Here is a 26,080-nt window from a genome sequence, read left to right as displayed (position 1 = left end):
CAAATTGATCACAGCGGTGGGAGGTCAAGCATGAACTCTGCCTTATCCTGTATGTTTTAGAGAGTTTACCACAGTGTTTAAAAAAGACCAATGAATGGATGAACGTGATAATGAGAGAATGCAAGCAAGTTAAAAAGTGAATAAACCTCATTGACAGGGGTTTAAATTAGAATTTGGGGGAGAACAGAGGAAATGACAAGATAAAAAGACAGACACAAAGCATGGTACTAAATTAGCAAAAAAGCAAACAAACAAACAACAAAATCAGAAAATGTTCCATAAGCCTCAGAAGAGACAAACAGAGAATAACTGTAAAGTGCCAAGTTTAGCATTCTAGCTGGCCAGGTTACAGGTTCATTAAGAAATCATGATAAAGGCACTAGCCTACTCTGGGCTTTGTTCATCATCTGTAAGGCATCTGGACTGTCTAATAGCTAAATACTGTTTAACTTGTGCCCAGTGGTGCAAATATCTATATAAAACCAAAGTGGAACTGACACTTTTAGTATAGGAAGTATCAGTACAGATTATCAAAAGGACTTGCTAGGATGGTAGGATGGGTCTAGACTGTGGCAAGGAAAAGGTAACCCGCTGGAGTCTTTTAATGCATGTCCTAACCCACTGCTTCCATGCAATCCTTCCTTTAATACATTTATTGAATAAATATTGAAGACCTGCTTTGTGTTGGGTGCTGTTCTAGGCTCTTGGATTACAGCAGCAAACAAAACAAAGTTCCTGCTTTTGTAGAGGTTATGTTCTACAGGATAAAGTAGATGATATTTCATTAAATATGTACTAACACATTAATATACATGTCTGGAGGGTGCAGGAATTCAAGGTGATAGGTTTATATAGAGACTGAAGTGAGGACAGCTTTTCTGTGGAAGTGAAACTTAACCAGAAATCTGTACGCAGGAGTGAATCAGACAACCATCTGGGGAGAGAGAGCTCCGAACAGGCTCCCTGGGTGGGGATGAGGCATACTCAAAGACCAGCAAGGTCAGTGGTTGGAGCACTGGAAATGGCAACCCACTCCAGTGCTCTTGCCCGGAGAATCCCAGGGACGGGGGAGCCTGGTGGGCTGCCGTCTATGGGGTTACACAGAGTCGGACACGACTGAAGTGACTCAGCAGCAGCAGCAGTAAGGAAGGCAAGAGTGGAGGAGTCCAGGGCCTAGGGCATAGTGTAAATAAAAAATGATGGTGGCTTGGGTTAGGCTCCCCACAGGCAAGGGAAGTAAAACAAAACCTGAACTCAGCAAATTAGATCCCCTGGCACCTATCCCTTCCTTATCTTTCATTTATAGTAAATCCTTTTCTCCTCCTCTTTGTTTTCTGTCTGTTCATCAGTCTGAACCCTTGTATGTCTGTTTCCTCCAGAATGACTTCCATTTTGCTCTTCATGGTCCAACAGAGATCTCACCTTCCTGTTTGAGAACTTCCTCCCTTGAAACATTCCCTGGTACTTCCAAGAAGAGAACTGACTACAGAATGTCATGCCATATAAAACTGATCTTTCATGCTGAATTATATGTGTTACTATGTTGTCTCAATGTTGATTGGATGTTTTAATTTTTTTCAATTTTATTGGTTTGAGAAAATTAACAGTATGGAAATTACTGAGCTAAACAAACTTGTATCACCATGAATATCATTTGGATTATTCTTTTCAGTACAACTAATATTTAGTAATTTGTGTTTATAATTGAGAGACTGGTTTTAGTTTAAAATGAACACAAGGAATGTTTAGAAATTTTCCAAGAAATAAGTTATAAAATTCCCATCTTAAATCAGAGTATCTAAAGCGCTAAGAACACTGCCTGTATATAAAATGGTCTACCTTACACATGCAACAAAACAGTATTTTTGAGTTTGTATACAATTATCCCATATTGGAGAAGGCAATGGCACCCCACTCCAGTACTCTTGCCTGGAAAATCCCATGGACGGAGGAGCCGGTGGGCTGCAGTCCATGGGGTCACAAAGAACTGGACATGACTGAGCGACTTCCCTTTCACTTTTCACTTTCATGCATTGGAGAAGGAAATGGCAACCCATTTCATTGTTCTCGCCTGGAGAATCCCAGGGAAGGGGGAGCCTGGTGGGCTGCCGTCTATGGGGTCGCACAGAGTCGGACACGACTGAAGTGACTTAGCAGCAGCAGCAGCATTCCATATTGAAGCCTGCACTGAGTGTGACCACTTAGAAAAAGGAACTACTGGATTGTGTTCCAAAGTTCAATACACTTAGGATTTTTCAGGCTCAGAGTATTATTTGGTAATTCTATCCAACTTCTTCTAGGATTAGATAGTTAAATAATATCACCATTATAATCAATAATACAATACATACAACCCATTGTATCTTTCATTTCACACTTCTAAAACCCAAGAGAATACTGTGAGGAAAAATATTGACACCTTGAATCTCTTCTATACCTGGGTTCATTTGAATTAAGAGTATAGGGTGAAATATTAAATTAATGGTCAATATACCGCGTGGAGAAGGCTGTTCTTTCTGGGACAGAAGTCTTGAGTATAACTTTAAAATACTGCTAAAAAATATATTTTCAAAGATTTCTAGATAACTCTTTAGGTGAATTCATAGGTCACTGCTGTAAAAATAAATACCTATACATTACAACTAAGTTAAAAATATTTCTCTCAATATATTTAATTCTAGAAACAAAGCCATACATGGAAACTGAATGAAATCTCAATGTAGCAGTGGTTCCCTGATGAGTTATGATAAGTAAATAAAAAAAAAAAAAACAAATTATGACCTCTATCCCCCCCATGAAGACAGTTTATACACTCTTTTTGAGAAAGTACATAATAGCAAAATGCCCCTACGAAACTGGAACACTTAGATAAGGATTTTAATTTATTAGTATGACTATTAATATTACTATACACCTAAAAACTGGCTTACAGTTACATATAATGGCACACTTTTCAGCCCATAGCCAGTGTTAGACACATTTGGGTCAGTCGCAATAGAGTAATTTCTCAGAAAAACCTATTTAAAAGCTTCAGGGTTTTAAGATCTAGAGTTTAGAAATCAGTGTAATTAGGGGATATAAACATAAATCTTGTTTTAAATAGAACTATTACTTTATTAATAACTTTCTAATGATATATATTAGGTTTTCTTGAAGTAGATAGCTTGCTTTTTCACCTGATTATTAACATTCCTTATTCCCAGTTATAGAGATCTTCATAAATATGTCCAACATTCCTATATAAGTTCCTTTCACTTTGAAGCATATTTTAAATAAACTCAAATTATTAAACTTAAATAATTATTAATTAAATCTATTTGAAGAAACATAAAAATTAATTTTTTCTTCTGTAAGCACTAAGATTAAGGCTTACCTGACATTAGATTCAGAAAATTGCCAGAAACAAAATAAGCATGGATGAACTATGAAGATTAAATTATACTTTATGCCCTAGAAATGCTTTATTTTGAGCAGCAAAGATTAACATTCTGGCAAAAGAATAGATTGATCAAATGATCTTCAAGGATCCTCCCACTAAGAATTCCAGTATCCATGGGTTTAAATTTTTGGTCCTCCTTTGCCTTATCTATGTATTCAATACTTATTCTACCATATGTGAATATTAGTTATATTCACTGAAATCAGCCTACACTTGACACTTGGGAGATTTCAAGATTAGAACAAAACATTCAATCTCATTAATCACAAAATAATATACATTTTTCTCATTTTGCCTTTTTTTTTTCTATTTCTACATGGATGTATAATTTTCTGCTTCCCCCTCCCCCAAATTTTCTAATGAAATAGTCCTCACTGAAATTTAGAATCAGGCACCAGGAGTGTCACGGCTTTCTAAAGTCTGCAAACACACAGTTAACATCAACTCAGCCATTGTCTTCTAACTGAAAAGAAGCACTCTTACCGTGTAGCCCTCGGTATACTGAAAAGGAGCCCTGGAACTTTCGTCTGCTGTTGGACTCAGAGGCTTGGGGTCAGACATGGAGCGCTGCATCATCTTGGCTGTCTTAGGACTTGCTGGGGGAACTTTAGCCATATCTGGATGCAGTACTTTTTGTGGACTTATATCATCAGGGAGGGGTTTCTCATAAGGTACAAAGGCTGATTCTAAGGCTTTGCCTGGTGAAAGTGGTGAGATGGGAGAATAAAGGACTTTTGGAGATTTAGGTGGGGAAGGAGCCAGCTGTAGTGTGGAATCTGCTCGGAGGTGAGATGAATAACCAATTTCTAAAGGTGTTGGGCGTTTCTTGTCTTTGGGTGGAGAGGTGGCACTCAGATATTGAGGACTTTGTGTGTCTGAATCTGCTTCTGTTTGACATCCTAAACTGCCCCCTTTGTAAGTCTTTTCAGGTGCTGAAATGTGTTTAATTATTTCTACCTTGGCATCCACGCGTGCCCGTATCGAAGGCGTTCTTATGGTTCCAACTGGTTCAGTTTGCACAGATATCTCTGCTACTGTTTGAACGGCTATGCTGGAGACTTTGGAAGGGGGTTTGGCCTTGTCCGCCTCTGCAGGGCTGTCACCATATTTCCCTACGCGAGCTTTCCTCCTAGATCTAGCAGGCACGTCCCATTCATCCTGATCTTCGTCATCCGTTTGGACACTTGTATCGACACTCTTTTTAGTTCTCCTTCGCCTGCTCACATAACTCCGATCTGCTGAATCTTCATCGTCAGTCTGTACCCCGCTGTCCACTATCTTTTTAAAGCAGCGGGGGTCATCTGCCAGATTTTCCCCCATCTCGTCATACTGGCCACGGACTTTAGCTCCAGAACTTCTCTTCTTGGGCTGTTTCTCCTCTTTGACAATTACATCTGTCAGAGGTATTTCTGAAACAGTACTCAGAATGCCAGGTGGGGCAATGTACTGAGTCACCCCATCAGACTGAACCGTGTACCATCCCTGGCTCTGTGGTATTTCAATCGCCACCACAGCTGAGGCTGTGGTGGTTGCATCTTCGGTTGCCCAGAACTGACCACCTTCTGGGGCAACATACTGACCTTCCAGGATGGCCTGCTCTGCAGTGGTCTGTGGAGAGGCAGTTCCAGAAGGGTCATAGTTATACTGGTAGACCTGGCGAATCTTCTGCTCCTCCAGCTGCTGGTGAAGCTGTTGCTGCAGCTGCTGGATCTGTTCCAGCTGCAGCTGTTGCTGTGCTAGCGTCTCCTGCCTCATCATGAACTGGGCTTGCCGCTCCTCTTCTTGCTGATAGAGGAGGTGCTGCTTCATCGACTGCAGCTCCTCCAGCTTCTTTTGAACCATGATCTTTTCCTGTTCTCGGAACCTTTGAATCTCCTGCCGTTCCCACTCCAACTCCTCAGCAAAACGCTGTTGCTTGATCTTTTCCAGTTCCAAGAGCTCACGCTCCAAGTCTAGCTGCTGTTGTTGCTTATCTTCCTCGGGGATGATTAAAAGCGCACTTTCCTCTCCCACCACTTCAGAAAATACTTCCGACGCTGTGGTCAGGGTGGGAACCGAGTCTATCGTCTCAGCTGTGAGAGTCTCCATAGTGACAGTCTGCAAACTGGCACTGATATCAATACCAGTGACTTCAATGTCTGTTTCAGATGCACCAGTTGTTAGGAAATAGGATCTAGGCATGGGCTGGCTTTGGTGCAGGGCGGACAAGGAAGTCACAGCGTCATTTGTGTGCACACCAGACAAATCCCTCATGGTGGTGCTGAAGATGGAGCCAGGCTGTGTGGTGATAGCAAACGTGGAAGGAACTGGAGTTGCTACTGAAGAATAGACAACCCCATTAGACGACCTCAAAACACTCCCCACACCATACTGGGGTCCTGGAGGTGGAGTCATTCTTGCTGTGGAATACTGCGGGGTACTAATCCCAACTCCTGAAATGACTTGTCGAGTTTCTGGATATGGACCTGTAGTCTTGCTTGAATAATCCATTACCTCACCTGAAATACAGGGGAGAGTTATAGTCCAGTTCCTAGAATGAATGATGTTTTGGGGATTGGAAAGCCCTCTCAGTCTTGAAGAACATAATGAACAGGACTGCATGCAAATCCACAGGTTATTAACCTACTCAGGTGCAGAATAAAAGCAACGTTGAACATGCAGGCACATGCAGGCGACTTTGGGTGGAACAAATTTAAAAAAAAAAAAAGTGGAGAAACAAAAATGAACATGTACTCCAAAATATATTGCCAAAACATCCACAGAAAGATAAAAAATAACAAAATTGGAAATACGACCACATTGTCATCCTGAAATGAGATGAGGAACACCATGATATTTCAAAGAAAGGTCTGTTGCTACAGCATACTGACCTGTAGTAATTCTCCCTGAAGTAAGATCTACTGCTGTATCAATTCCTCCAGAATAATCAAAAGCGTTCTTACTTTTATAGAAAAAATGTCCAGCCTCTGCTAAATTAGTGTCAGACATGGAAGGTTTCATTCCCCCAATCCCTCTATAACCATATGGCCCTGATCGATCATATTGATAGTGATCATCCCTATAACCAAAACGATCTTCAGGAAGAGTGGTTGCAGGCTGCTGTGCTGTGCAGCTTCTTCCAAAGGGTAACTTATAAACCACATCACAGCACACGGCTCTTCTTCCTGCAGTCAGATCAACAGGTTTTTCATCATCTTCTATTATTTTAGTCACCACATTTGAAGAAGCTTCATCCACTGTTACAACAGTTCTGTGAGTTTTGGAGGTACTGAGATCCACTACTTCCCCATCAGTGATGCTCTGAGATGTGGAGCTATCAGTCCATCCATTTGTGACACCAACAGGAGGTGCAGTAACAGGTTTCGTAGGAGCTGATGTCACTGGGTGTGCAGAAGTACTTAAAGATAAGTTTATTGGTGCTTCCTCCCTAATTGTAGGAAAGGTCTGGCCACTTGGTACTCTGTATAGTGGCTCCACATGCTTTGATGTAGTAAGCTGGAGTGGTGCTGCTGTTGCAAGTTCTAGACCCACTAGGCTTTCTGTGCCTGTGGTGTAACTTGCAGTAGCTGTGCATGTAACAACAGTCACTGTCTCTGAAACCAGGGATATAGGAGTCACTCCTGATGAAGTTGTGCTCAGATTTATAATTGAGGGTTGGACAGCACTAATTTGTCTCCCATACATTTCACTTGCTGTGGTCTGCCTCTTCACATCCACTGCAGAGGCAGAAAGATCCATACATTTTTCAGTTACTTTAACATCTCCTTTGGGTACTGTACGCAGATCAATGGCATCACCAACAAGCTGCAACTGGACACCTTCTTTATGCTGCTGCTTCTCTGAACGGAGGTGATCTAGAGCAAGAGGCTCTGGAGGAAAGGATATAGAGACACTGCTGAGACCAACACTAGCGACTGTACTTCTTGCTGCTGGAACCTCAGCCTTGGAAACTTCAGTTGGGTGAAACTGTGTAACTGAAGCTGAAGTTGCTTGAAATGAAGACAGTGTTGTGACTGGGATAGCAGCAAATGTCTCCAAAGCTCTGGAGATGTACAGGCTCTGTTGTGAAGAAGTTGATATTTCTGCAGCTGTCATAGGAGGAACTACAGAAAATACTGGTTCAGTGGAAACCAGATCTTTGGGGGGTGATCCCAAAGGCCAACTGGTAATAGCTTGACTAGGTGAAGAATCTGTTGGAGTGCCAGGTTCAGATGGCAATGTGATAACCACGTAAGTTTCCATAAGAGACTTGGAAAATCTTGGCGAGGACTTGTTAGAGTGAGGGGAAAGTGGAGAGGTAGGGGAAGGCAATTTATAGTCTGCTGATGTCACTAAATTTAATGTCATACTTGTAGTTAAAGGTAGACCTGTTGGTTTGGGGTGTGTATCTGTTAGTTTTGGGGTCGTGACTGGAGGTTGAGGAACTGCTGGTTTAGGAGCAAGTGGAGGTTTGCTTGGCTCGGGTTTATGTGTAAATACAAGTCCAGATGGAATTAAAGATGGCTTAGGAGGAACAGGAGGAGGTGCAGTGGTATATACTTTTGTCATAGGTAACCCATTACTTCTGGGAGCAGATGTGGTTTCCACTGTAGTAACAGAATCTACTAGAGATGTAGCTGCAGTAGTTGCAGTCACTGGAGCTGTAACCGCTAATTTTTTTTTAGGGTGAATAGTTGGTTTAGGTGAGGTTGGTGGAGGAAGAGGTGGAGGAGGAGGAGGAGGAGGGGGAGGCGGAGGAGGGGGAGGAGGGGGAGGAGGAGGGGGAGGGGGTTGGGCTGATATGTCCAAAGAAGAACTTCGAAGGAATGGACGAGTTTTAGTTGGAAGAGAGAAAATGGGAGGAGTGCCAGATGGTAGCTGAGATGCAGGTTTTGCTTGACCCAAAACCTCTTCAGGTAAAAAGCATGTCGTTGAAACCTGCTCCTTCATTGGAAGAGTTTTTACAGAAGAAGGTGTCTGATCAAACACAGTGTCAGGTAAGCTAATTTCTGTCAGTTCAGCCTCAGACTCCTTCCTAGTATCTCTATAAGCTTCCAAAACTTCCAGAATAAGTCCATCCCCTGTTTCCTTTCTGGCCTTCTTCGCTGCATCTTTTTCAGATATAGATAAGTCAGTAGAAACAGTGTCAGCAATTAGCCCCTTGAGTTTCGTTCCTACAGATTCTACGAGAGAAGGTTCTCTATCAGATAAGGAAATCACAATGTGATCTGCACTAGTTCTACCATCCTGTATGGTTGTCTGATCTAAAGGTATATTTATGTCTTCTGGATAGTCTATAATGCTGCCTGGGAAATATGTTGACGAAGAAATTTCCTCAGCATCTTCAAATTTAGCTACAATGTCCACTGGCTCAGTATAAACTGTGGTCATGCTCTCCAGGGTAGTAATGGGTGAGGAGCCATCTGTGGTACAAACTGAAGAAACAGAGGATGTGAGAGACGGTGTGTCAGAGGGTGGGACTGATGTAGCACTTTCTGAAGGTTCAGAGTAGGTCAAAATCAGTGATTCATGAGCAATTATCTCTTGAATTTCTCTTGTATAATCAGTCACATACTCATCCTCAATTTCTTCTGCTGAAAAATGCTGGGTTATTTTAACGTCTGGGATGGAGAGTGTTGTGCTGCTGGTTGAATCTGTAAGAGATGCTCCTGAGAGAACACTTGATGTCAAAGACGCATCAGGTACCCTATCAAAGTCCACAGTGGACTCTGTCAGATCGTCCCTGATGAGGGGCTGGGTTGGACTAGATCCAGGTGTTAACTGCATCTGTTGTCTTCTCATGAGTTCTTCATAGGCCGCATCAGCATCTAATAATTTTTTTTCTTCACTGGTAGAGGTTACCATACTACCCAGATCAACAATCTCATGACTTTCTGGGATGATAAAAGAACTTGAAACTATGTCTTCTTGAGGCAAAACAGCATGTAAATTTTCTAACTCATAAAACTCTTTCTGGAGGTCTGTAATTTTCTGCATGGGATCTTCATAAATCTGTTCCGGAAGTCTCATTTTTTGCTCTCTCCTTGTCTGCTGCAAAAATCCATTTTCTTCTTCTTGCCTTGCGAGCAGACTGCTGTCGAATGAACCATTGTATGTGTCTTCTACTAAAGATTCATAAATATAATCTTCTATTAGCATCCCACCATACAAAGGCTCTTTTTCAAACATTTCGTCTCGTTCATTTGCAGCTGGAAAAGCTTTATATTTCTGGCTTTTATGCATCATTTCTTCATACATCTCCTCAGCACTTTTTAATGCCTTTTGGCCACCTTCTTTCTGCATAATAGATTGCTCATCTGTCGGTGAGTATAAAGACACAGCTGTGGGCAATTTATAAACTTTTTGTACTTCGATTATTTTTTCTGGGCTTATTTCAAAGCCTTCTGGGTCTGACTCTATGCTAGGTGAATACTCAGAACACGAAGATCGATGGAGCTCCTCCATTTCTGCAGCCTGACGTAATTCTTCTGTTGGAGATGCGTCTTCGATGGGAGAGAGATTACTGGGTGGTGTCTTTGGTCTTTCCCTCCTTCTCTGAGCTCGAAGTTCATCTTTGTCTTTCTTTGATTTCTTACTAGAACTCTTTCTTTGCTGCTGTTCTAATTCCCGTTGCTTTTCTTGCTCCTTCAATAACTCTTCTTCTTCTCTCAATTCTTCTTCCTCTGAAGAATCTTCAATGGTAGGTAAAAGAGGGCCATGTGATCTATGTCGAGCTTTGCGTTGTTGTTTGCTCTCTCCCTTTTTGTGACTTGGACTACTATCACTGTCTTCATCAAGAGAAGAAACGGATGTAGGGGATGTGCCAGGAGTGAAGCTGGAAGCATGAAGACTAGAAGATCCTTCCCCCCTTGATCGATCTTCTGGAGAGTCTGTCAGGCTTTCCATTTCTAATTCTGGCTCATCATCAAAATACAAAGCTGTTTTTTTCTGTGACGACTCTGCAGAATATTTATCGGCTATCGTGCTGTTGAGTTCAATTGTTTTAAATCGACGGAGTCCTCCTCCTCCGGCAACTACAAGTTCTTCACTCTCCTGACTTTTAGTTTCTCGGTATTTAAGCTCAGGACTTTCATCAAAGGTCTCATCATCTTCATCATGCCAGGAATGGCGTCTCCCTGCATCGTCATCAAAGCTTGCACTACTTTTTCGCGTCAGTCGCCTGTGTTTCCCGGCTGTTCCTTTCCCCTTCCCCCTGGTTTCTTCCTTCCTCTGGCTTTCTATGCTACTGCTAATCTCTTTGAGCTGGTTCCTGATGAACTCATCGTCTTCAGAATCTGAAGCATCTTCATCAGCACTCATTTCTATGATTTGCTTTCGAATGAAGTCCTCCTCTTCACCTGATCCCTGGCTGTCTTCCTGTTTATACTCATCACTGCTTGACGATCCAACACTAGCCCTCCCTTTTCTTGGCGGAACAGGTGAGTTTTCGCTTTCACTACTGTCTTCAATTGAATCATAAGGCTGTCTCCTTGTAGCCAACTCATCAACAAATTCAGGCTTTTCTTGGTCCTTTCGGGAAGGAATGTCTTGTTGGCTCTCTTTTTTAAAAGTGTCTCCTTCTTCTTGACTCTCTTTGGTCTCCTCCTCTGAAACTGTAGATTCCAGTTTTTCTACTAAACTCTGAGTTTTCTGCTGGTCCTTAGGCTGCTCAGGAGAAACCTCATGGGGCTGTGTTTTCTTTTCTGACTTTTCTTCAACAAGTGTACTTGCCTGAGCTTCTAAAATAGATAGGACTGTACTTTCTAACTTAGCCAAATCTGAGGGGCTGGAAGGGCTGCTTTCTTGTGAAAAGGAGTCCTTTTTGAGTCCCTTGAGCAAATCCTTTTCATCACTGGGAATAAGACTTGGAATTTCACCAAGTGAACTTGATATTCCATCAGAAGAATATCCTGTGTCACTAAGACCTTGTGGGCTTTTCGGCTGCTGAGAGCTTGAAGTGTCTGATTTGTCATCTTCCTTTTCCTAGCAGGGAGGAAAAGATACAGGAAAACTTAACATGAATAAACTAATAACACAGCCTCCCCATTACTCTCAAATAACTATTACTGAGGAGAAATTATAGGAATTTTTCAACTATATAACAGTATTTAAAAAGATCAATGAGCACAAAAATATAAATAGTTGATACATATTAAGGTTAGCTTTTATTTACCTAAAGTTTAATCAAATGTCAGTTCTCAAGCACAACTGATTTTATTTCATTGATGTATCATTTTATATCTCAAAACCATTTTCCTTCAAAACATGATTATCTTTCTCAACATTTACTTTGCATAAGAAGTCAAATGGCCAAAGAAAATCTTTAGTAAGTTTCTCTTAACATAATTAATATTTTTGGTTTATTAGAACAGGCAAACAAAGAATCAGAAAATGGGCTTTGTACTTGGCTATAAACTGTATGGGATATATTTACTTAACAAAAATAAGCAGGTAACGTGACCATAATAATATTCATCTCACCTACTGTAAAGGATTCTTTTTTTTTTTTGAGATAGAGAGGTCAAACAAGGCATTGCCTTTCAAAGACACTCAAAGATGTAAAATGCTATATTTCACTTGGTATGAATGTTAATCTCTATATCACTGTTGCTAATCTCTATATCACAATTGTTAAGCTCTGTATCACTTGAAATGAATGTTTAGAAATCATAAAATTCAAAAAAGCTATGTGATCATTGGTCTGACTGGAAGCTTTAGCTAAAGAGAAATATCTAGCTGTTATTTTTCTAGAGTTATTAGATCATAGCTTCAGCATCCCATCTTAAAGAAATTTAATATCATTTATAAATGTCTACGGACTTGAATATACTTGAAATTTTACCTTCGCCTTACCCTACTCATTTATATTCATTCCAATTCAATATCTGTCTTTATGGATAAAGATGTATCTTGAGCACATTATAGGGTAAAATGCTTTTGCAGAATTTAAAACATGACAATTAAAAAAGACAGTCTGATACATTCTTCACAACTTTTAAGCAAAAATCCATGCCTGCCCTTTGTATTACTACAAATTAACTTCCCTGGACCATTTTTGATGTCTTTCTAGAAAAGGAATACTTATCTGCCATTGTGAGATCATAGTAGTTGGGCTGACAAGCACCCAGCTAACTGGTTCATTTCTCTTAAGAGCTACAAATTGAACAGGTAATCACAGGTGAAGCAGTGTTCTCATAAATTTTCTAGATGATTTTTCTAGGGATCTCCACTGTGACTGCTCACATCTCACACAATACCAGAGCACAACATTTTATGTCCAGTATGCTTTCTACATCTTTCTTTCCTATATCTAACTACCATAACCACAGGGGTGGGGACATAAGCTCCTTGTGAAAAAAAAAGTCAAGAAAATGATTCTTCATAATAAAATTTTGATGGTGTAATTTGTGTTCTTTATTGTGAGTCTGCACATATTATAATACATAACAATGTAATAAAAGTATACATATAAGGAGGAAATGGAACTATGGTTATATATAACAATTTATTGAGTATAATAAAGAAGAAATTTTAATTTTATACAATGAATTCTGAAGGCTCTATTGGCATTTTACAAAAATAAGATTTGGATCAGACATACACAACATAACAAAGGAAATTAAGAAACACTAGACAGAAGACTCAAATGCATAAATATCAAAATCCCTACCTTACAATCCCCCTTATATGCCCTTCTGAATGTGTTCATGCTTTCCTTCTTTTCTCAGTGTTATGTTCTACTGACTTCTCCCTCCAGGTTTCTTTCCTCTATATTCCTCATGAGATTCAATCATCATTTACCTATGATGATGTTATGATGATTTTTCACCTAAATGACTTCCTCTCCATATTATAAAGTGGAATAGGTCTGCAAAGATGTTGTTCTACAGGTCTGTGGGTCTAAGATAAAGTGTCTGGAGTGTTTAATAAGGAAATCAAGTTAGGTGATCAAAAGGCATTTGGCTGAATTGTTTAGTAGGAACAATTGGTCATGTCCTTATACCATAATCACTGAAAAAACTCAGTGTCAATTTCTGACATAGTGACTAGCATAAATGTAAACTATCTGGCAGAGGTGAGTGACCGTCTGCTCCATTAATATTAGTGTACTATCAGATCACACACCAACTAACCCCTTCACCTCTTTAAGAAACCTGTACATTTCATCTGCTGCTACTAAAACAATAAAAAAGTTGTTCTTCACATATAGAGATCAGCATAATGAGGTGCTTATCTCTCCATCCACCTATCCTTTCTGCGGGTATTCACTCTTGTTTGTGAGATATCTGGGTTAAAGTTCTCAGTGCAATTTGTATTCATGTAGGTTAACTGGCAATGGCACCCCACTCCAGTACTCTTGCCTGGAAAATCCCATGGACAGAGGAGCCTGGTGGGCTGCAGTCCATGGAGTTGCTAAGAGTTGGACACGACTGAGCGACTACACTTTCACTTTTCACTTTCAGGCATTGGAGAAGGAAATGGCAACCCACTCCAGTGTTCTTGCCTGGAGAATCCCAGGGACAGGGGGAGCCTGGTGGGCTGCCGTCTATGGGGTCGCACAGAGTCAGACACAACTGAAGTGACTTAGCAGCAGCAGGTTAACTGGTCAATTATAGATTTAACACCACAAACTCTTGCTTTATGAGTACATTTCTTAAGGAGGGAATAATTTGATCAAAAAAGAAAGAGTATCTAGTACTAAGAGAAGAATATACAGCATAGTGTGTAAGTTTGGTCTGATTTTCTCTCATTATTCAAACTTCAAATTAACAAACATTTGAAGTACTGTAACTCCAGAAAACTGTGATGAAAGGAGTCATGTAAGAGAGGCTGATTTTCTTTCAAATTTCTAATTCCCTAGGACTAAAAAATTGGGAGTTTTCCTTTAGTTACTTCAAAAATGTGTGGCTGTATGCTTTTTACTGAGAAGGACATTAAGCTATTTAGTAACATATTAAGATTTAATAAAATTAATAGATTCAAATGATTCTAAAGTATATGCATACATTACATATGTAATATAATATATATATGTGGTTAAATATCACTGAGTTTTCTTATTTACTCATTATTTTCATCATTTGAATTGATAGGAGTTGGAATTATGCATTTATTACATGCAACACAAATACAATCCAGAATGACCTCTAAAATTATTACATAAGAATAAAATTCCAGGTATAGTCCCCTTATAGTCCTCAATCTTAGATTTGAAGTTAGTGGGAAGGAAGTTAAGTGTTCATAATTTAAGCACACTTTTTAAAAGAAAATTGCAATGTTATTTTTCAGTTCCCTGAGGAACACATTTTCACTGTATTTTTCTAAGTACGTTTAGCATTAGACTCTATTTCACTGTTTTATTTTTTTGTATATGTTGCACTTTTTCTCCATGTATAGAATTCTGTACTTGAGTCTTTGTAGTCTTTGTATATGAAACAACTATTCAAAATTTTAAGAAATGAAGATTCATATTTTCTTACTAACCCAAAGCAGAAAGTGCAGACTACTTTTCCTTTCAGTATTCCACTGCCCTTTATTGACTTGAAGACTGGTCAGAGAGAGGCAGTAAAGAATTCAGAATCCCTTGAAACCTTCCCATGGCATCCTATCTTGAGGCCTTCTCTAGTATCAAGACATTTTTGTCCTGCCAAACTTAGTTCTGCCCTTTCAAAGATGTTAAACTCTTAGGCTTCCATGTCAAAGGCAAATGGAAGGTAAAAAACCTTTTATTGGAGTTATGAACTGAATTCTTGGTTAAATATAAGACTGTACAAAGAAAGGAAGCAATATTATGTTTTTGCTTAATGTCCTCCAAGTTATTTAAGTTTAACAGGCCAAAGGAAAACAACAGATGAATAATCTTTAATCAGTTATACAATGTTTTGCCAAAATGGATTGCTAGTCTGAATATTCTGAACAGTGTAAACAAAATTAAATCCACAAATTTACTGGACTTGGAGAGAAAATTAGATAGTCCCACATACATGGGAATCCTTTTTGCTGCAGAAAACCTCATCATTTTCCATCCTATACAATTATGCTGTCTTTATATACCATGGCTATATATAACTTAAATACTAACTTCTGGGTCATTTTAACTAGAAATAAAAGTTTATGCTAAAGGATGTTTGAATTTTGTCTTTTTTTAAATCAAGAGAGCTGTAACTTTTCAATGTAATATATCAAATGCAGACAAGCAGTATTCTGTTTCAGTGTAACACATAATTTTTAAATGTTAAACTAAAAAAAAACAAAGAAGAATATACCTTTCAAATTATTTATTATATTTCAGGATACATTTTAACTCCATTCGACTAACACATTTTGAAAGACAGGAATGAGTGGAGAGACAAAATGATGGGGCAATAAAGAAATGCAAACAACAAACTGTAACAATATGAATGACGCACATGACAAATGAATAAAACATAATGTCAACATCTAAACGAAGTAAAAAAGTATATACAAAGTGGCTGAGATTAGAATGGGAAGTGCTAAGGGAGTTGAATAATTATAATAATGAAAAAGCAGTGTGCTAGAAGTGTCATGGGGAGGCAGCATTATGTAGAGTGTTTAGAAGCCCAGGCTTTATAAGCAGAACTGGACTATAATCTTAGCTTTGCTGCTTCTCAGCCCTGTGATCTTCAGCATAACAAATTTAGTTTCCTCCTCTTTAAAACAGATAAAATATTTAACTCATCAATAGTTATATGGACTAAGTGATAAGGCACCTAAGACAGTGCTCAGAACATAGTGAGAGATAAATTGACTATTATGATGATCTAAAATAAAAAGCAATTTAAAAGTAATCATTATAGAGTGTCTGAACAGTAGGAGAAGTGACTGACACAAGGGAGAGGTCTCGGTGGGATTTTTCTGATAGGAAAACAGCACCAGTGCACAGAGAAGAACTGAATTCAGGTTCAGAAGGAAGATGGCACAAGCCACCTCTGGGATTCACACAAAGGCATTCTTGCCTGTTTTTCAACCTCTCATTGATGGGGGAATACTAGGTTGCTTTCAAGTTAGAGTGGAGCCACAGTCCAAAGGGCTGGGAAAGCCAACTTAAGTATTTAGGCAGAAGTTCTCAGTCGAGTCCAGGTATGCAAAATGTAAATACTTTTAGGAAGTAAATACATAGGATTTTTAGTGTCTTTTTAAACCCCAAATAGAAATCATATTTTATAAATGTTTAATAAATAGATTGACACCAGCATTCTTTGATTTCTTATGTCAGTTGGTCATATGTTCTCTGAAGAATCCTGGGAGAAAACTGGGAGTTATACTGTAAAAATTCATAGCAAGGCAGTTACTTTATTTGCTCACCTTTAAATTGAAGCTTATTGTTCAGTTGTAGTTTTTATTACCTAATTTCAAGCAAACCAATGTTCCTGTAATAGGTAAGTGGTAGACAAGATATTCTCACAAAAAAATCATGTGTTAAAGATAATGTTAATAACGTTAGAAACACAAAAGCATATTTATAAAGAAGCTGACACTCTTCATATTGTTATTAGTTTTTCATCAGCAACATGTCAAGGTAAAAGCTGTGAAAATCAAGTTAAATCAGATCTGACACAGAGTTAGTCAAAAATGTTCCATAACTAGGAAAACTATTTGATATCTATATTGCATATGCTATTGCTATTAACAAATCTTGCTTCAACACATCATGTGCTGGCTAATTTCAGCAAATGATCCTATAACACTATCACAGATGTCTAATATTTTTGGCAAATAAACATTCCAGTACTTAATAAATATTCAACAAGTTGAAATAAACACGTAAAATCTTCTTTTGAGCTGCTGTCTTATTGAATAGGAAAAGACAAAATAATCATGTAACACTTGGGGAAACTTGATTTTTCTGCCATGGAAATATGGCTGAAGTAATACATAGAAAATAATATGGTGACAAATCAAACTGCATTTGTTTGTTAGCCAGTATCACTGCAAAGAAGAAAGAAATAACTGCAGAAGGTTTGGGGAAAATTATTAGGATCAAGTAAATAGCAAAAGGTTTGGCAACAAAATCAAAGTGTGGATGTTTCTAACATGCTCAGTTTATAATATTCATTATTTCTGTTTCAATAGTAAAATATTACTACTGTGAGCTACAAAGTGGTTCAGTACTGAGTGATTTGTTTTAAAAGGTGTATCTATATTAATGAAAAAAAAAACTATGTTAAATTCTGAGGAGTGGTTCTTTTGACTGGAATTGTTATTATTTTTAATTTATTTAATTGGAGGATAATTACTTTACAATGTTGTGCTGGTTTCTGCCCTACGTCAACATGAGTCAGCCATAGCTAAACATAGGTCCTCTCCATCCTGAACTCCCCTCTCACTTTCCACTCCATCCCAGCCCGCTAGGTTGTCATAGAGAACTAGGTTGAGCTCCTTGTGTCACACAGCAAATTTTCACTGGTTATCTATTTTACATATAGTAATGTATATGTTTCAATGCTACTCTGGAATTATTTTTAAAGTTCAGGATAGGGGACACATGTACACCCATGGCTGATTCATGTGAATGTATGGCAAAAACCACTACAATACTGTAAAGTAATTAGCCTCCAATTAAAATAAATAAATTAATTTACAAAAAAAAGATAGGGTTACAGAGATAGCAGTGCATGCAAAACTCATTTACTGCATCTTTTACAAGTAAGCCAGTATTCCAGAGAACCTCAGGATTTTACAGATGTGATACATAGTGTAATGAGACCTTTATATTTTGAGTAATATCTTTAATATTTTGTACTGAGATAAATAATAACTAAGAATTTATTTTATCCATAGAGGTTTGCTGATTATCTCATGAGAAATTAATTTTAAAAGTTGTAGATTGTGAAGATTTATTTATTTATTTTTTTGACAAAAGTAGAACCCCAAAGTGGTTGCATGTTTTGGTGCTGACAAATGGTGATTAGTAATATGCTACATATTATATGTTTAGGAAGAAAGTAAACTCTGAATATCAGTATGATAACTAGAAAGTATATGGGGAAAAAAAAATAAACACAAGCTGTCTCTTCAAGAGAATCATGACGTGTACACAATCCTTTGAAGATGGATAACTGGAAAGCATCATGTGATTATGCTAGATAAAATGACATATCATTTAAAAAAGTTGTCATGTTTGCCTTTTCAAACAAACTTTAGACAGAATATTTTAATCTGTTTATAAACTTTGTAGATAAAGAATTCCAGTGGGTTTTCAACCCATTTGCTAAAAAAAAAAACCATTTTAGAACACCACATTTTGTGATAACAGGAATAAATAACTGGTATCAAGTTAGATTAACATTTATTTATGGAAATTCCACAACTTAAAAAAATAGTTTTCAATTCCAAACCGAGAAAACAGGTAGCAAGATTTGGAAAGTACTGTCTTTAATACATTTCTTTCATTTCTGATATATTCTGTGGACTATCTTTTTTATTTTAGAGAGTCATCAACACTAAATGTCAAAATATCAAAATAAACAACTTAGAAGCTGAATTTCGAAGAACTCTTATTAAAACATCTTACAAGATTTTCAAACATCAAAGCACAGTCAACACTCTCTAAAATATTATTATTAATTATACTTCACTATGATCAAGTGTATCTATATTTAAATAAACATAATAAAAATGGTGATTTAGCTTAATTTTTATATTTTTGTGAATATGCATATTGAAAATATAGTGCACAGGTTTAATTTACAAATAAGTATACACATACTGAGGTTGTTAAAGAAAAGTAGAGATGATTAAAAGTGATGAATTTCTAAAATAAAAAGTAGCATCAACAAAATATTTGGATGCTTCTTGTTTAAATTAAAACCAAATAGAGAATCATTAGAAATACTGAGTGACAGAGTTATACTGTTGGAACTCTGGAGAACAATTACTTGATAATTATATACTAGAGAAAGGAAAAATAGAAGCCTATTGACTAGTAATTATATTCCTCAAGTCACCGATATAAGATTATGAAGGCCATAAGTAGGATATTGTCCTTAGGAAGAGGATCTAAGAGACAGAAGCATGATGTGGAGAGCCCAGTGTGTAAGAAGAAACCTCAGACTACCCTGAAGATTAGCGACTGGCAGATTAAAGACATGATGAATGATGAAGCCATTACCAGGAACTGCTTCTACAGAGAGTTGGATATGATTTGAACACACTGAGTCCCACTTTTCGATGAGCTTCTGAAGTGAAATGATCTACTCAGTACTTGAAAAGGCAGGTCCAACACTCAAGGGAGACAGATGGTACACAACAAGATTTAGGAAATAGGAAATAAATGTTCATGTGGCTCCCCTGAGAGGAAAGAAGACAGAATTCAAAGAAAATCCTCATCACATAGAGATGGCAAAAGAGAAAGTCAGCGAGATAGTCAAAGTAGAACTCATAAAGTGCCATCAGAAAGACAAAAAAGAGAACAAAAAGGGAAGAGTCATGAGAGCCAAGGACAGCTTCACGAAAAAAGAAATAGTAAAAAGAATCTATTTCTGCAAAGTAGTTAGCTAGGAGAAACAGTGGGTGGGGGTGGGGGGAGTTAGAGCTAGCTATTAGAATGAGAATACACAGGCATCTGTTTTCTCTAGCTCTGATAAACTTACGAATTAATAACAAAGGAAGACCAGGATTTATTTTATGAGTGATGTACCATATGCCAGAGATGAATTAGTAACCATGTGTTAAAACTATAAACAAAACAACTAAACTGGGTTAGGATGGGCTATTAACCCTTAAAAGTTTCCATTAAAGAAAATGAAAAAGAAGAATATATAAAGAATAATATATATTCCAGATTATGCTTGGATTACAAATAAACCTTCAATATTAAACAAACTGAATAAAACTCTGAACAAAATACATTATATTGCATACACACAATACTAAATTAACTAAAAAATGTTTCTTCTGAATTTTGGCTGTACTTTTTTAAAAAATCACAATTATTTAATAATTTTATGGTTGAACACATCTTAAAAGATTTTCAAGTGAGAAGAAATTTGTTGAGTCTCGCTTAACCAAGTGGCTAAGTAAATAAAAATTTCAAGACAAACATTATTTCGTGTGAAAGGGGGATACTGACTTCATGTTAGTATTTTTTTTTCTGAATGCTACTGACTCTTTTTGAAAATGCTACTAATTGAAAGCTTTTACTTACAAAATTACCATTAAGCATTTGGTGTACATTTAGGTAGACATTAGTAAATTGCAGGTGTAAAACTGCAAAATGAGGTAAGAAACATAACTTACTGTTTTTTCCTTTCCAGATTCCGTCTGATCAGGCTTTGCCACGCATGGTGCCTGTGGCTGTACTTTTATTTTTTGAGTCATCCCATCATCTTCTTTAGGCAAACGCCGAGGTGCGCTGGCTGGTAAATCTTCCATCTCCATCCGCGGTTGTTTCTTTTCTTCCACTGCTTCCGGAGGCACTCTGCCTTCAGATTTTACTTCAGCAATTTGTACTTGAGTTTTAAGTAAGTCACGTTTCTGTTCTTCCTCTAGAACCGATGCTTTTGTTGCTGGGGCGAACTTTTTGTCTTCAAGAGCCGGCTTTTTATCTTTAAGGATTGGTTTTTTTTCTTCAAGAGGTGGCTTTTCTTCTTCAGGGAGTGGCTTTTTGTCTTCAGAAGGTGGCTTTTTGTCTTCAGGGGGTGACTTTTTTTCTTGAGGGGCTGAAGTTTTGTCTTTACTCTCCTCTCGGATTTGATCTATGGTTTCCTTAGGGGTACTTTTTTCACCTGAAGGCGTTTCTTTTACCTTTTCTGAAATGGTTTTTTCTGCTTCTGGTTTTTCTTCTTGTTCCTTCTTTTTCACTTTTACTGGGGCAGGCATTGCTGTTTCCTGAAATGGTTGTTCCATAGGGACAGGCATAGGAGAGGCTTTTGGTCCTGCCTGTGTAGGTGGCATTTTGCCCATGTCTCCCAGCTGTCCTGATATTGCTCTCTGGGTTTGGCAATTTAAACAAAGCCATTCTTGAATCTGTAAATAAAATAAAATTAAAAGATTAACTATATTATAATACATCTGTTTTGGCACATTTACCAAGATGACCACTTGACAATTTCTGGCTGCTTTTTTATATATGGAGAAGGTATGTCATTGTTTTCTGGATCAATAGAACTGACTTTTAAAAGAACATTGCAAAAAGACTGCCTGAAATCTAAAGAATAGGGAGAATCCTTAGGGATTAGCATCTAATTGGCCTCATCATAAAAAGAAAATAAAAAATGTATCAAAGATATTTAGTTGCTAAGTCCTAACTGACTCTTTTGCAAGCTCATGGACCATAGCCTTCTAGGCTCCATGGGATTTCCTAGGCAAGAATACTGGAGTGGAGTGCCATTTCCTTCTCCAGGGGATCTTCCCGACCCAGGGATCAAATACCCCAGGGACTGAACCCAGGTCTCTTGCATTGCAGGTGGATTCTTTACCACTGAGGCACTAGGGAAGCCCGCATCAAAGACAGACTAGGGAAATATCGTTTTTTTGGTTAAAATAAAAATCTGCATTTGTTCTAAACACAAATATTTTTAAGCCTCATACCTTCAAAATTAGTGTTCCTATCATAATTTTTTTTGAAAACTATTAAATTACAGTAGTTTTCTTTTCACAGCCAATTAATAGTAAGTTTTAAAAGACTTAGGCTGTAATCTCCTATCTTTGGTTTTGGATCAATTGTAATTCTGTCTACCAAAGCAGATGACAAGGCACATGTAGAAGTTTCAAAAATCACTTGTATATAATTCTCCATCTGTTTTAAGATTAAAAAAATGTTATTTTAAATAATAATCACATTTTTTATGCAACTGTGTCAAGAAGCATTCACAAATTAAAACTGTTTGATATCTTTTCCCCCAGTTTTCTCAATTGCTGACTAACATAGTTCTTTATACTACTTCTGTTCCTAAGTGGAATCCATGGGCCACCAGAGCCAAATCTCCTGAAGTAGTCCTTACTCATACAAATTTTAGTAACTTTACCAATATACTTTTAGCAGAAACATGGGACAGGAGAAGGAGAATCTGCCTTTTAAATAACCTGTTGGTGAATTCTTTTGCAAACTAAAGACTGAGAAGTATCCTCTCATAACACATAAATGATCACATGGGAGAGAGATTGCTAGACTGATAATGTTGCAGAATTTCCTCCTTATTGATGTATGGTGTGCTTTTTCTTACATTATACCTATTAAAATGTAAGAAATTAAGGTTATACATGTAGCTTCTAACTGTTACCATTTAATGAATGCCTATCCTTTAAAGTACACAGGTGGAGAGTCATGCAAACAATATTGTGATTGTATGTTGTACTGTTTTCTGAGAGGTAATTTCAAATTGCTCTTCATATTGGATCATTCTTTCCAGTAGCATCACTTCAATTATTTAGAGACAAAAATCACTTATTGTCCTAGAATATTACTAGACAACTAAGATTCTTCAGTTTTCAATTTCTTTGAAGAAACAAAAATGTTGCTTAATAATAATGACTGTTTTACAACTTGTAAGTTGTTATAATTCTTACTTGATTATCTAAAACAGTAAGGACCTGAGTCAGTTATTTAATTTCAGATAAAATGCTGTCTATAAAACATTAGTATGTATTATGGGTCACTTTACTTTGTGTGTTATGATCATCCAGTACCAATTTCTTTCTTAATTTCAACTCTAAGCAGCAATAAAGTGACTTGTGGCTTCTCTATATAGTAACTTTATACAAAGTCTTAAGAAAGAAACTGATTTGATCCTTATGTCTAATTCTAAAAGTTCCAGCTGTTGTGTTGAAGAGTCCCTAGAGGAGATACTTCCATAATGTCAACAGAAAATCAATCTTAATCAGTGCTGTGGTTTTAAAAACTGCTCCTTGGTGGGGTCATATCTTACAATATTTTCATTCAGAAACTGACACTTTAAAAAACAAAAATAGGCACAAATATCTGTACCATTGTGTACCATGACAAAACATTGTCATATGGATTCTAAATGCCAAATGCAGGTGTGTGCTATGCATTCCTGTCAGGGCAGGTCCAAATGTAAATAAGTTACCAAGTTTTTAACATTCCAGAAATAAATATTTGGAAATTCTTATCAATTATAAAAGCATGAATACTTTATCTGAGTTTTAGGGACAAATTATTCTTACAAAGTTGTCATCTCTTGCTAGTTATATTAACAGCATGTGATACCAAAATGGTACACAGCTCTCATTAAAAGGAAAATCTGTTGAGAAAATAGAGTGATTATTTCAAGGTAGTATACTCATTGTTTTCACACATTTGAAAATTTAGGTAAGAGGATAAAGGGTTACATTAATTTAATCTACTATGTCACATAAACACTTCATTTTCCTGATTTAAAATGTTTGCTAAACCTATAAGCAGTGATAACCCACCCCTACTAAAATCACAGGCAAAGAGAAGGCAATAGCACTAGTCTAAGAGAAAAATGACCTATGTTGGGAGCCTCATTGGCTGTTTCAAATCTCTGTTTTGCTCAAATTCCCATCCCGATTCAGTTAAACCTAGTATCTTTTTTGTTTTTTGGCCTGTTCATGCAGCTTGTGAGGTCTTGTTCCCTGACCAAGGCTTGAACTTGGGCCTTCTGCAGTAAAAGCATGGAATGCTAGCCACTGGACTGTAAGGGAATTCCCTAAACCCAGTATCTTTAATTGTTACTGTCGGTAATTAATTTTAACATGATGTTGCCACATTTGTTCTCTTGGTTACATGACTGATTTGCATTTTGAAGAATATCATAAGGCCAAGCTCATTTTTTAACTTACACTTTGTCACCAAAATTAATTCGGAAACTGATGCTAGTATTATGTCAAATAATTATGACAAGAGCATTCACTTACATATCTATTCTGTAGATATTCAGTCTATTTTTATCTAGGGAGTACATATATCCTGGGGAAATTATATGTGCAAGGCTTATTCAATCATGAACTCACACTCAAGTAGAAGAAAGAAGCTATGGGTTAAATGTAAGTATAAATATGCAGGGGAAAAAACTAAGGAAGATGGAAAAGATACTATGGTTTAAAAGGATTATCTGGTGAATTCATTAACAACATAAGGAATTTGATAAATTATAAATCACACAGAGTAATTTTTCACCAGTTAGAAATATTGAACGGGTGGTCTCACATGTGTGTCTCTTCTTTCTGCAGCCCTAGAACTCAGATTGTTGTTTAGTTGCTAAGTTGTGTCAATCTTTGCGACCCCATGGACTATAGTCCACCAGGCTTCTCTATCCATGGGATTTCCCAGGCATGAATACTGGTGTGAGTTGCAATTTCCTTTGCCAGGGGATCTTCCCAATCTGGGGATTGAACCCATCTCTCGTGCAGTGGCAGGCAGATTCTTTACCTCTGAGCCACCAGGAAAGCCCTTAGAACCCAAATTAGAATACCAACAAATTCAGCAAGCAGAGGAAGTTATAAATTCAATAAAGGATTGAAAAGAAAAGACACTATTAGTTGCATCAAAAATTATATATTTCTTTAAACATGTAAATTTAAATTTTGTTTATTAAAAGAAAAGATAGGAAAAGGCAGAGATTAGGGTAAAATCCGAACTAGAAATGAGAAAAGCAAAAGCCATCAAATTCTGACAAAGAAGAAAATGAGTAAAACTTATTTTCACAAGAAAATTCATTTAGGACAATACAGGTCATCATTATTCAATCATCATTAAATATAAACACAATTACCAGAAGAATTTTCTTTACAGAAAAAATTGGAAAAATACTCTACAACCACATAAGAAAATGTAAAAATCTGTTTTTCACATTTCTTTTTTGCTTTTTTATCACAAATAATCCCAAAGACTTTTTTAAAATCACTGTATTCAGCAACCTAATTAAGAAGTATTAATTTTCTGGGTTCAAAAATACATACCTACAATCTTTAGTTTCTCAATAGACACATATTATTAGACACAACATTATTTAATACTCATAATGTTTCAAGTTCAGTAGCAATCTGAAGAATTAAGCAAGATTTCTAAAATTATATTAAAATTCATAATATCTCACTGTCACATATGACTTTTAATAGCTGGAAAGATTTTGCCAGACACAGAATTAACTCTTTCTATAATAGTTACAGTTGTGACACACATGCCTAATCATATTTTCCTAAAGGTTAAATAGCAAATGTTGTGGTTTTATCTCTGTGCTATTTCCTTAGAAAGACAGTGAGACAATCAGAAAATGTATATTATAAATAATATGATGCATTGCATATTATATATGTGTATAAATTGAAGGCATTTCTATTATATTACTGAGTCTATTACATAGAAAAATAGAACAAATAGATCCTATGGAGGCTTTTTAAAAACTTACTAGTCATTATTATGGATGCTCTCAGACCGTTTCCATTTGGATTCCTGTGTTTTAAAAATATGTTTTATTTTTAGTATACTTTATGTATCTTCTAATAGCATAAATATAATGCAAGTTTATATTTCATCTATATTATAATTAAGTATATTAAATTCAGAAGGATGTATTTATATGTCATTTATATATATTTATACTATGAAACCAATCACATTTTTTTAGTGCCTTAATGTTAATATCCAGGATATCAAAATTCACATCCAAATAGGAACAATTCTGATAAAGTATATGAAAAATAACCCCATTTTTA

At 36.9% G+C, this 26,080-nt stretch overlaps 1 protein-coding gene across 1 annotated transcript in view; it reads right to left on the bottom strand.

Annotated features, from left to right (window-relative positions):
- PCLO (piccolo presynaptic cytomatrix protein) overlaps nucleotides 1–26,080 on the bottom strand; it is a 375,834-nt gene that overhangs the window by 163,909 nt on the left and 185,845 nt on the right. Inside the window, exons 4-6 of the mRNA XM_068973161.1 lie at nucleotides 20,678–21,406; nucleotides 6,310–11,401; nucleotides 3,923–5,937 (exon numbers count right to left, since the gene is read on the bottom strand). Of these exons, the coding sequence (XP_068829262.1) occupies nucleotides 3,923–5,937; nucleotides 6,310–11,401; nucleotides 20,678–21,406 (7,836 nt within the window). The remainder of the gene's footprint in view (nucleotides 1–3,922; nucleotides 5,938–6,309; nucleotides 11,402–20,677; nucleotides 21,407–26,080) is intronic.

Source organism: Capricornis sumatraensis, chromosome 5, assembly GCF_032405125.1.
Source record: "Capricornis sumatraensis isolate serow.1 chromosome 5, serow.2, whole genome shotgun sequence".
NCBI lineage: Eukaryota > Metazoa > Chordata > Mammalia > Artiodactyla > Bovidae > Capricornis > Capricornis sumatraensis.
This window is presented reverse-complemented; position numbering and strand designations above follow the sequence as displayed.